General features: G+C 48.8%; 2 protein-coding genes across 2 annotated transcripts; both read right to left on the reverse strand.

The window, feature by feature from the left end:
• Positions 1–2,961: 2,961 nt before the first annotated feature.
• LOC147957138 (uncharacterized) lies at positions 2,962–3,825 on the reverse strand. Its single transcript, XM_087536425.1, has one exon. The coding sequence runs from the start codon at positions 3,823–3,825 to the stop codon at positions 2,962–2,964; it is 864 nt and encodes a 287-aa protein (XP_087392551.1).
• Positions 3,826–6,963: 3,138 nt separating this feature from the next.
• LOC125523233 (uncharacterized) lies at positions 6,964–11,828 on the reverse strand. The gene is made up of 3 exons (XM_048688286.2): positions 11,739–11,828; positions 9,491–9,620; positions 6,964–8,257 (listed from the first exon to the last, which is right to left on the reverse strand). Exon 3 carries the CDS (start codon positions 8,238–8,240, stop codon positions 7,143–7,145), a length of 1,098 nt encoding a protein of 365 aa, XP_048544243.2. The 5' UTR covers positions 8,241–8,257; positions 9,491–9,620; positions 11,739–11,828; the 3' UTR covers positions 6,964–7,142.
• Positions 11,829–12,101: the final 273 nt, after the last annotated feature.

The raw sequence follows: 12,101 nt of genomic DNA on the forward strand, positions 1-12,101 counted from the left end.
AGATGGAGGGTTTTTCTATGGCTAGCTCACAGAGGGTGGTTGAATGTCAGAACGACCATGCTGTGTAAGCAATGGAACAATATTCAACATCACTTCTGTGACTTATGCCCGGTGGAAGAAACTATTGATCACATCGTGCTGCGATGCGTACCCGCTCATTACTTATGGCAGAAGCTTGGGCTGCTCCACCAAGCCAGTTCATCACTTTCCCTGAAGGATTTTGTGTTCAAGATGAAAGAAGTTGCTAGCCACTGGACAATTTTGATTGTTGCATGTGCTGCTCAATTATGGAAGGTGCGCAACGCTAGGGTTTTTGATAACAAAACCATACCGCCTGAAGCTCCGGGGACTGCTATAGCAGAGATGCTACTTCTTTGGTGCGCCCGATCGAATGATAATTGTTTGCGAGTTTTCCTCCAGTGTAGAGCGGATTTTCTTTCTGCCACTTCTTAAGTTAGCTACACCCCGATGTACCCCTTTCCTTTCCTGATGCAGCTAGCTAGCTAGCATCTTTTGTACCCTAACAATTCTCAGACCTTGGTCTGGTTTCGGGCTTTGCTAGTTAAATACTATAGCCAACCTAATAGCTGGCTTATTATATGAGTGTACTTTTACAAAGGCTATATGTGACATGGCACTAGTATATAGCCAGCAACAGGCTTTATTATTAGCCATGCTCTAAAGCACATAGTGCTCCTGCCCGTACGTTGTCGCACATTTTGTAGAAGAATCCTTGTGTTTTCAGTAATTAATCCTGCAGTCCTATTTTAAGTGAATTGATTGAGATCTAAGAAAACATTTCGTTTATGCAAAGAAAAAACACCATGGTACAACACAAGTGCCCCTCCGCCCGTCCGCTGCATCTGGTACACCTCAGAAAAAAGAACTAATCTGGTATTCTTGTGGTGCAAAACAAGGTTGTTACTGCAATAATATTTCCGCCTCGCTCTTTCTCACTCAATCCCATTAACTTTTACACTACATCCGCAGCCTCGATGCATCATAAGTCAACAAAGAGAGAAGGGAAACATAACAATGGAATTAATCCTGGAAGTAGGAAGAAGAGCAAAGGAATAAACAACTTTGACTCGGCGGCCCACGATTCATTTGTTCCATTTTCAGGGTGAGGAAAACCGAGATGCAGCTACATATCCGGCTTGGCCGCTCGGCGGCCCACGATTCATTTGTTCCATTTTCAGGGTGGAGAAGAAGTAATTAAGGCATGTGCACCATTCATTTGTTCCTTCATTTGACCCTCCCTTATTTCACTCAATTTAGATTCATTTACTTTTGCACTTACCCATGGTTGACGAATCGAGAAATTTAGTGACATTAATTGCAATGAGGAATATCATATATCCATAAAACTCGGATACTTTTTCAATAGAACATGATCATGATGAGACAGTAAGATTTTTAATTTTTAAAAAGCTCGTGGCAACGCACGGGCAGTCTACTAGTTATACCTTGGACAGCACACGGTGTGAGCTATTTCTGCACTTGAACAGCACGGAGCCTCTGCCCTTGATCTGTACTGATGAGCCATGGCCAAACTTCACGACGCCGGTCACCGAGTGGCGAATGCGCCACGATCACCTGTCATGTGGTTGCTCGCCCCTATGTCCAGGTACCAACCATTGCGTGGCGCCTCTTGGGGAACCACTTTCTTCTCGTTGAGGTAGACAGACTGGTTCGCCAGCTCGTCCGGGGTGAGTGTCAGGCCGCAACAGACTGCCAAGAGTAGTCCCGACTGCTCCTCCTGCACTTGCGCCACGTCCGCCTCCTCTTGCCGCGGCTTGCGCGGCTTGCGGCAGTCCTTGGACATGTGTCCTTGGATTTCACAATTGTAGTAGGTCCCTTTGAAACGGTGACTGCCACTCGACGAGCCCTATCTGCCATTGGCCGCGTTACTGCTGGGCACGACATCTTTGCGTTTTCTGCCACGCTGACCTCGGCCACGGCCGCCACCGCGGTCGCCGTGGCCCACGGCCTTCCCATGAGATGATTCGTCTTGCCCCTGCTCCTTCGTGCGTGCCGCCCATTCTTCGGCAGTGTACAACAAGCTGCCGCCGGCGCGCGAGTCACTGTCATTCTCGTACCGCTCCTCGGCAGCCTTAAAGCGCCCCGTCAGGTCCTCAATGCTCAGCGCGCTGAGGTCGACGAGCGTCCCAATCGAGAGAGCGATCTGCGAGTAGCACGGCGGCACGACTCGCAGAAACTTGCGGACGACCCTCTCCTCGGTGACCTTGTCGCCTAGGATGTTGAGGCTGGTGATCATGGATCCCAAACGCATCGCGAAATCCTCCACGGACTCACCATCGCGAAACTCGATGGTCTCGAACTCCTGGGCTAGAGACCGCGCCTTGGCTGCACGCACTCGGTCACCGCCGATGTGCATGGTGGCGATCGCGTCCCACGCTGTCTTCGCCGTCGGCTTGACGGCCAGTGTTGGCGCAGCTCTTGCCCTAGCACTCACCGGAGCTCTCTCTCACTCAGCTCACCGGACTGGAGGTAGACGAAGAGGAGTACAGAAGAAGGAGCAGGGAGACACAACAGAATTTCTTCCCAGCGCACGAACGCTGCAGCCGCACATACGGCCTTGTATTCTATTCCCTCGAGCAACAAACTCGTTGATTCATCTGTTACAACGCACGGGGTATTATACCCTGGGACTCGCCGGGCATGTAGCCACGTCCCAGTCCACGCCCAGCGGTCGTTCCAGCCCGTGCCATCCACGCCCCACGCATGCATGTACATGCCCTGGTCGTGCGCGCCCGCTCATGCATGACCGACTCCGGCGCTCCCCCGATCCCGGCAACAGAACACACACGCACTACACACCTACGCACACTCGCAGACCCGACGCGCCCGTCATGCCCAGCACGCGCCCATACACGTGCCGGACTCGACCGGCTCGCCGCCGCGACTTATTTGCCCAACACTCTCCCCATAAGACGCGGTTCAGAGCAGGCCACCGTCCTCGACGCCGGCGTCCGCCATCATCGCATGCTCCTCCGCTGGCGCCTTCCGAAGCTGGGGGCATTCTCGCTTGAAGTGGCCGCGCTCGCCGCACTTGTAGCCGCGGCCGCGCCTGTTGCCACCGTAGCCCGACGCCATGCTCCGCCTGTCGTCGTCGTCCCGAGGACCACCGCGCTGCCGCTCCCGTGCTCGCCACTGCGCCGCCGTGTACATGAGCTGGCCGTCCGCCCGCTCGCCGCCCGCCTGTCCACGTCGTCGCAGCCGCTCATCGAAGGCCTTCAGGCGACCGAGCGCGTCCTCGAACGGCATGGTGGAGACGTCGCAAAACTGCTCGATTCCGGCCACCGCCGCGTACAAGCGATCCGGCATAGAATCGAGGAGCTTCTTCACCATCATGGCGTCATCCAGCGTCGACCCGAGTCCCGTGTAGCGCGCCGCCATGCCGCCGAGCTTGCCGGCGAACCCATCCAGCATGTCGCCCTCCGCCATGCGCAGCATCTCAAACTCCCCTCGAAGAGTGCCCAGCCGTGCCGCCCGGACTCGGTCCGCCCCGACGAACCTCGCCTTGAGGCTGCTCCACACCTCCGCCGCCGTCTTCTTCGACGCCACCTGGAGCAGCAGATCCTCCGCGAGCGCCCCGAGCAGGTAAGCCCGCGCCGGCTTGTCCTTCTTGGCGATCACCGCCGTCGCCGCGTCCTCCGGCACCACCACCGCCTCCCACAGCCCAGCCGCATCGAGATTGGCCTCGACTTTGATTGCCCATGCGGTGTAGTTCTCACCGGTGAGCATCGGCACCGGCTGCGGCAGTGAGCTGCCCGATCCGCCGGCGTACGGGATGAGCGACATCGCCGGCGATCACCTTCGCAACGAGGCTCTGATACCAAATGTTGGCGCAGCTCTTGCCCTAGCTCTCACCGGAGCTCTCTCTCACTCAGCTCACCGGACTGGAGGTAGACGAAGAGGAGTACAGAAGAAGAAGGAGCAGGGAGACACAACAGAATTTCTTCCCAGCGCACGAACGCTGCAGCCGCACGTACGGCTTTGTATTCTATTCCCTCGAGCAACAAACTCGTTGATTCATCTGTTACAACGCACGGGGTATTATACCCTGGGACTCGCCGGGCATGTAGCCACGTCCCAGTCCACGCCCAGCGGTCGTTCCAGCCCGCGCCATCCACGCCCCACGCATGCACGTACATGCCCTGGTCGTGCGCGCCCGCTCATGCATGACCGACTCCGGCGCTCCCCCGATCCCGCCAACAGAACACACACGCACTACACACCTACGCACACTCGCAAGACCCGACGCGCCCGTCATGCCCAGCACGCGCCCATACACGCGCCGGACTCGACCGGCTCGCCGCCGCGACTTATTTGCCCAACAGCCAGCATGCCCAACATCTCGGGGGGCACAGTCTCCAAGGATGGCCTCCAGTGCCATGCGGTCCTCGTGGAAGTCGATGTCGCCGTGGTCGACAGCGTCCCAGAAGCCACGCGCCTCCAACTTCACTTTCATGAGCAGAGACCAGTCATTGTAGTTTGTCTTCGTGAGCGTCGGCCAGCTTGCCGATCCAGACTCACGGATCACCTTCTGCACCACCGGCACCACGACCTCGCGCCCGCGCGCAGTATGGCTCCGCCCGCGCCTCCTCGGGGGAGAGCGCGACGGGGATCATGAACGCGGCGGCGTCTTCGACTTGGAGCCACCCTCGCCAGTCCCGTCGGCCGGTGCCTTGCTGCGGGCCACCTTGCCGCTGCCCGCCTTGCTGCCGGCCATGTCTGCAGGATGTCAACGGGGCTCTGATGCCACTTGTTGTTGCAAATCGGCAACTCGCTCACGCTCACAGAGGTGGAAGACAAAGAACAATACACGCACAACAACGTTTTTCGTTGTGCCGAACTGGCTCCCAGCTTTTCTGTTTTCTCCTCATCTTATTCAAGGCTTACAACGCGGATCGCTGGCTGACCCGACTCCATCGCCACGCCGTGCTACGATCGCGCCATCCCACGATCTCCACGGCGTGGCCTAACAAACCCAACACTAAACCCTCGGTCGCAGCGTGAACGCAGCACGCGTCTGACCCAAAGCAAATCACAACTATTAAGCAAACTTGATGGGCCTACCAACTAATGTAGCCCACTAACAGAAAAGCAAATATCCTAGCGACGTGATTAACACAACACGCAGTATCATAATTTTTTTTCCAGGCGGCTCCTATATCAAATTTGCGGGACACAGTTTTAGCCGATATGCTAGAGTTGCTCTAAACCATCCACCTCAACAGGTGAGAACCTATGATTGAGGAATGAACTATGGTAGGCACCTTGCCGAAATGTTGCTTCATCGCCATATTGTAAGGGAAGAAGACTGGGGACACAAAAGAACGAAACGAGAGACGAAGTGACAATAACAAGCTTATAACACCATTGTCCTAACCACCGTCAAGACAAAGTTAAAGTACCCGGACAATAATATGTGAGATCATGAATCGTCAATCCATGTGACCAAAACACCACATGTTCGCTCGTGCAGGGCGTAGATCCATGACAACCAATGAGGATGGAACATGGGACTGCTATTATTGCGTGACACTGCCACTGAGGACACCAAACCAGACACGGTTAATCATCAAACTAGAATTCGAATGTTGATATGTGGTTCACTGCCTGTGATAGCCGAAAAAGGCATGCGGGGGCCTGGTTCACTTGTTCCTTCTCCCGATGTGATATGTTGCCTGCATGTGCTGGTACTGACCCCCCCCCCCCCCCCCCCCCCCCCCCAGAGGCACTAAATTGGGAATATCTAGTACAAATTTTCTACTTTCTCTGCCTTGTAATAACTCTCTTGTGACACTGAATAATGCGTAGACGAGAGAAAAATATAGGATAGAATTAGATTAGCTTTTCTAAATGAGTACCCAATTAGAGCAAATAACACAGTACCCAATAGGAGACTAGTAGTTATTCCTTGGATTATCTAAACCTGGCTTTGTTTCACTAGAAAAAGCAAATAAGTATTTAGACGAGGTTGAGATAATTGACAGGTAAATTGCTATAGGAAATTGATTTGTTATTTTACTCATGCAATATAAAGAAATTGGAGTATCCATGTATGGGCGAGGGCCCTATGTTTCGGTTTCACCCTCGGGGTCCCAACATGAATGGAATGCTTTGGAAGGCCATGCGTCGAACTTCAAAGCAAACAATCTTGCCAATTTGTCCATCTCTATTGATCAGGGTCACCACTTGTGGCTTGCTATTCCTCATGACCCTCTTTGTATCCCTATGAACATTTCGTTTGACCAATAAAGTTTTTGCAAGACCCTAAAAAACCTGCAAACTGGCAACGGATGTAGGCCACCAACATCGCATTGTGCAAGGGGGCGAGGAGCAGAGCTAGAAGCCAGGCGAGAGATCGAGGAAGGGCCACTCTGCTGCTCTCTGTCGCGCCAGGGTTTGCTCAGGCTAGAATTTTTTTAGTGTCCAGATACAGTTAAGAAAATATTTATTCCGCTCATGCCACCAGCACCGAATCAATGCTATAGCCAGCATATTTCTATCCCTTGGCAGCTGAAAAACTGACTGAAGAAGCTCCTTGATTTGTCCTTTCTTCTTCTTATACATCATTTTTTTACATGAGCTGAAGATTTATATTAATCAAACATCAACATCATAAGAAAATCTATAAAAGATTAGGAAAATACAGTTCATTCCTTAGGGAATACTCCACATGAATATTCTCCATACCCACCATTCTGTTTCCTACCAAAAAATTCCTGGATTAAATGTAAAAATGTTTAGCAGAGCAAGGCAAGAGAAAAACATATGTTGCTTCAGAAAACTTCTCATGCATCTTATTTACCTCCATTTAGAAGGAGAATAAGCCTAACACATAACACATAACTACAGGGTCAGGCACATGACATTTATTTTAGGATGTAAACCACTGTTTCTTTTATCCAAAATGTAAGTACACAACAACGTTCAATAGATGCAACAATAGGTAGCACAAGTTTCTGACTCCTGGAGAACAGGATGGCAAACACATAATTTTAAAGTCTTCATCAATCTCCCGACACAGCATCTACCCATGGAGCGACTGAACACAAACATCAAGTTCCCCTCTGTAGGCAGCGACATGGAGACAACCGCTCAGCACAATCTCATACCCAAGATGCATAGGATGTCGTACTGCAAGCAAAATGGGCGTTGATCGTCACAAAACAAGGTTCAGGAACCCACTCCCCATCTTGTTTGCCATCTGCTGGGTATGAAAATACTCGGCCATTTTGATCCAGCTGGTATACCTGGCCACCCTTCAACCCTATCCTCTCTGGGTTCACCAACAGTCGTGGCTGGCCAATAGGTTTCTCGCCGAAGAAGAATGCCCACTTCGACAAGCCTCCATCTGCCACCCTCACGTACTTTGCTGGTTTAGTCGAGAAGTCGATGGAGAAGGCTTTCTCATTACCACCAAGTAGGAGAAGCATATCTTCACAAACCACCAACTTTCGAGAAAGCTTGGATGGGTCTATATTATCTCTGCAAGAAACTCTTAGTACCTCAACATGAAACTCAGGTGCCAAATGCACGATGTACAGCTTTTTCTGTATTCTCGCAATGACCCGCCCTTTGAAGGACACCATCTCATGAATCAAATGTGCATTCAAAAAATCACAGTGCAACCATGAGGGGCTCCCAACTCGCCAAGCGTAAAGGCAGTGCGGGCTGCTGACAAATAGATATGAATCTGGCGACGCTTCTGGAGATACGAATGTTCTATAGCAGAGCTGAATGGATGGGCAAGGTGGAGCTGCAACCGTGGTGCCAGTGAGCACGTCCATAATTACATGGGATCTGCCGGAGGAGAAGATAGCATGACCATAAGAACATTTCAGAATTTCCATTGTGTCCAAAATATTTGGGAGGCTCAACCGACGCAATGGAGTACTTGGATAGGCAAGATCAATAAGCTCCCATGTGTTTCCAGTGTTGCAGCCAGCTGGGCTCGTTTGGTCGGTACAGTTCCGGAAAATAACAGGTGGGAAGATCATGTCTAAGGCAGGCTTCATTGACATGAACGCGGCACGCCAACTGGGGCAGGTGGCGATGAATGCAAGAAGGTCACGGCTTGAACCCAACAGGACCATGATGGAACACAATAGCACATCTGGCAAGTTTGCCCAACCTTGGGGTCCAAACATGACGCAGAGCATCGACATGGTGGTGTTGGAGATCGAGATCCGGTTGATGTTCTGCATAGTGTCAACTTCAAAGTCTGCATCAGGAATTATGAATTTAAGGAGAACAGTTATATCAATTGACTTAAGTTAAATATATTATATTGCGATCACTATTTTCATTCACCTAATACTAGTACAACCACTGATAACTATAGTAACATAGTTAAAATGTTTGCAGAAACTAGAAACATAATACGCAGTAGAGTAAATACAAAAGTATTGACACCCAAATATAAAAGTGTGGAAAAATCATGATAAATTTCATCGACATTTGAGAGACAGAAAAGGCAAGTGTTGAATCTTTCTTGCCACAGAACAAGCATGAAGGAAATATAGAAATTTGAGGTTGTTTAACACTAGTAGAAGTAAAATTGCAACTCAATTATCAACTATTTTCTACATGGATTTCCCCTAAAATAACAAAAAGGAAAAACAGATAAGTCCTCCATCGCTAACAACAAGTGAGGACACAATGGTGGAGGCCGTGCGCCGCAGCTACCTTCTCCGACGCTAGTTATCGCAAGACGTGGCAGCTAGAGACATCTGCTCTGCTCCCTCGGTCACTATGCTGACTCCAGATATGGATGGAACTGGGCCTCCTTTGTCGTTTGGGCTGTAAGGCGCCTTGGCAGCATCCTAGCATTTTGTTCCTCTTAGACGAGGCTTGATCGCCTTATGCCGCCTTAAAAACTTTGGGCTCTACATCTACAGAGAACCAGGCATTCTGGCTTATGGCAATTCCAGATCTGGATGGAACCAGGCCTACTGGTTCACAGTTGTCTTAATGCTATCATCACAATTATCATCTACCGGTCGGCCGTGGGTGGTTTAGTGCGGTCAGCGCAAATGAGCGGGTTTGTCTTGTGTGTACTTTGTCAAACTTGTCGAATTTGTAGTGATTTTTCTTGCTGTCGACAACTTTACGATGCTCGTCTGAGGTGAAGAAAGTATAGAACTAAGAAAAATGATCGACCTTAAATGAGCCATGTTAGGAAAGAGCAACATTGATCAATGTCCTAGAAATTTTAGAAATAACCATCTGAGTTTGCTTTGCATGCCTATCTTGAGGAGATGGATAATTGTTCTGCGATAGAAATTTCCACAACAAGACCAGAAGAAGCAAAAGGTCACGAGAAATTAGCATTTTTTGTGAAAGAAAAGAATAGTTGTAACCACTTAAGGAAGAAAACCCATAGCATACAGAACATGCCAACAATCATGGTTTCACTGCTATCTTCCACATCACAAGTTGAGTAGGAGATTATTACCTCGCCAGCAGACAGAACTGAATCAATAATGCAGCTGGGATGATGGATGACGGAACAGAATCAATATTGCGTTGATTGCAGCAACAGTCAACGCACACACGGAACCGTATTGTCAAATGCCAGCCTCTCACTGCAGAAAACAAACAAGAATAGCCTCAGGGAATTGAATATCATGTATCATTTTTACACTGTACCGTGGGGTAACAATACTGAACCAAATGTTCTAGGTAGCTTAACTCTAATGGACTTCAGCTTACGAACTAAACAACTAGAACAGCAGTAAAAACCAGCACAAGATCAGCAATGAATGAACAAAAGCTAACCTTGCTCATGGGCAAAATAGGCTGTGCACGTGAACATGACAGAGATAACTAAAATAGGGGGCACAAGAAGAAGTATATGCCATTGCAACAAATAGATCAGGTCATGCTGCTCAGTACTTCCAACTTGCTTTTTTTTTACATATGTTACAACATCCATGAGAAATTAATGTTTATACATATCAGAAAAGCTATTCATTAAAATTGGTCGAAAACAACCATCAATTATTCAATACGTCAAAGACAAACATGCGAGAGTTGTGATAAACTTCTCTTGTCGCAATAAACTACTAAACTATTATTCTAGCAAACAACATAACCAGTGGCGCAGCTACCAAAAATAAGTTGGGCGGCCCAAGCAACCAAAATATTTTCAAATTCTGTACCATATATATTTATATGCTACCAAATACCAAACGTGCTACAAAATTGGCAGTAAACAACATTTGAGTACATTGTTAGATAGTAAACAACAACACTGCATTTGATGTGAACTTGTAAACTCTAAAAGTGGCATTTATTGTGAACTTGTAAACAATAATGCCTTGCACAGTATAAAACTATAAAAGGTAAAGAACAAGATCTTGAGTGGATTGTTTATGCTAATTGGGGATTTAGGGGATGATTCAGTGAACAATGACCTAAGTGGAATTTAGGGGAATTAAACTGGGAATGATTCAAATCAATTTGACTGTGAAGCTAGCAGGGATTGAGATAAGTAGTGATTCTGATGGATTGAGAGAAGGCACTGGCCAGCTGGGTGTCTTTGTCGCCGGCTCGCCGTTGCGTGGCCGTGTGGTCGGCTGACTAGCTGTGTGTCGGTGGGTGGTGTCTGATTGGACGTCCTCTTGGGACTTTGGGAGGCATTGATGTGTGTGATGCTCCGGCAGCTGATGCGTGCTTGTGGCCACCCGGCCAGACCCTAAGCTCTGTATCACTGCAAATAGTACGATTTTTCTGACGCGACACTTTGAATTCTACGAGTGCGAGGCTGCTGCGTTCCTGCTCTATATTGGTGTCGGTCAGCGTTGCGGGTTACAGTAGTGAACTAGTGATGGTCTGGGCTATATATAACTTTACTTTGTTCCAGCCTTGGGCGGGCCATGGCCAAATCAGCCTTGACGAGCTCCGCCGGTGAACATAACTAGTGAAAAAAGAACATGACTATTTATAAAAGCCATTAGAAAAGACATATATTAACAAATAAAAGATGAAATGAAAACAACATCAAAACTAAAAATAGAAATAAGAAATCTGGAAATAAGATGAAACGGGTAAGCCAAAATGAAACTAAACAAAAACAGAAAAAAAAAATCATCCCCAGGGTTCGCTATTGCTCTTGCTAGTCTTGCATATCGACTGTATGCGCGGTGACAAACAGATTTGTCTGGTCAACCGGCGGATGCAGCCAATTACCAGATCACCTTCCTCGGGTAAGTCAACCTTGCCTCCTCACCACAAGAATACAAAGTAATGTGCAAAAGTCAAAACACAGCCCCGTTGGTCCAAATCACTGTCCTTAAGCGGAGATAATGATTTACTGCCCCAATGCAAGCACCGACTCACTAAGGTCCAAAACCCAAAAATCACTTCTGATTTTCGTTTTGGAAATTCGAAAATTAGATATACAGTTATAAATCGTTTTTAACGAACATATATACCTGTACCAAAAATCTACTCCTATGCCATATAAATAATATCCCGGTTCTTCCAGCCCCCCGTTGCGGCCGGTCTTGTCTAATTACTTCAAGGAAACCGGGCTATGCGTTTCAAAAATCTCCAGATGGGTGAGTGGGTCGGGAGTGGACGAATCGCTTACAACTACATCACTTGACTTGTGCGTGTTCTAGGGTTCTTGCGCTTGTGCGGAGGGGATGGGAGAAAGGGAAGTATTGGGCTGAACCAGAGAGGGCGGCAGGCATAGATACCTGACGACACGGAGAAGGAGAGACGCCGATGATGGCGACGGAGTCGGCGCGGCACGCGGCGGCTGTCCCCGACGACTGCGCCGCACTCTCTGTTTACTGGGAGGGTAGGGCAGCACGTGTCGGCAAGTGGGGAACTGGGGATGAGGTGAACCCGACAGCTTGAGCTGGGCTTGGGCCTCATCGGTGCTACATACCAAGTTAAAACAAGCCCGCAGCGTTTTAGTGTGTCTGCTGGTTTTTCGTTTTTTTTCTCTTTCCTTCTTTCCTGCTATAGTTCTTCTGCTGGTTTGTTTTCATTTTTGTTCTATTCTGGATTTCTTCGGGATATTTTTAGTATCGTTTCACTTTTTTATTTTTTTAAAT

The sequence above is a fragment of the Triticum urartu genome, chromosome 7A, assembly GCF_056163025.1.
Source record: "Triticum urartu cultivar PI428250 chromosome 7A, HENAU_Tu73, whole genome shotgun sequence".
NCBI lineage: Eukaryota > Viridiplantae > Streptophyta > Magnoliopsida > Poales > Poaceae > Triticum > Triticum urartu.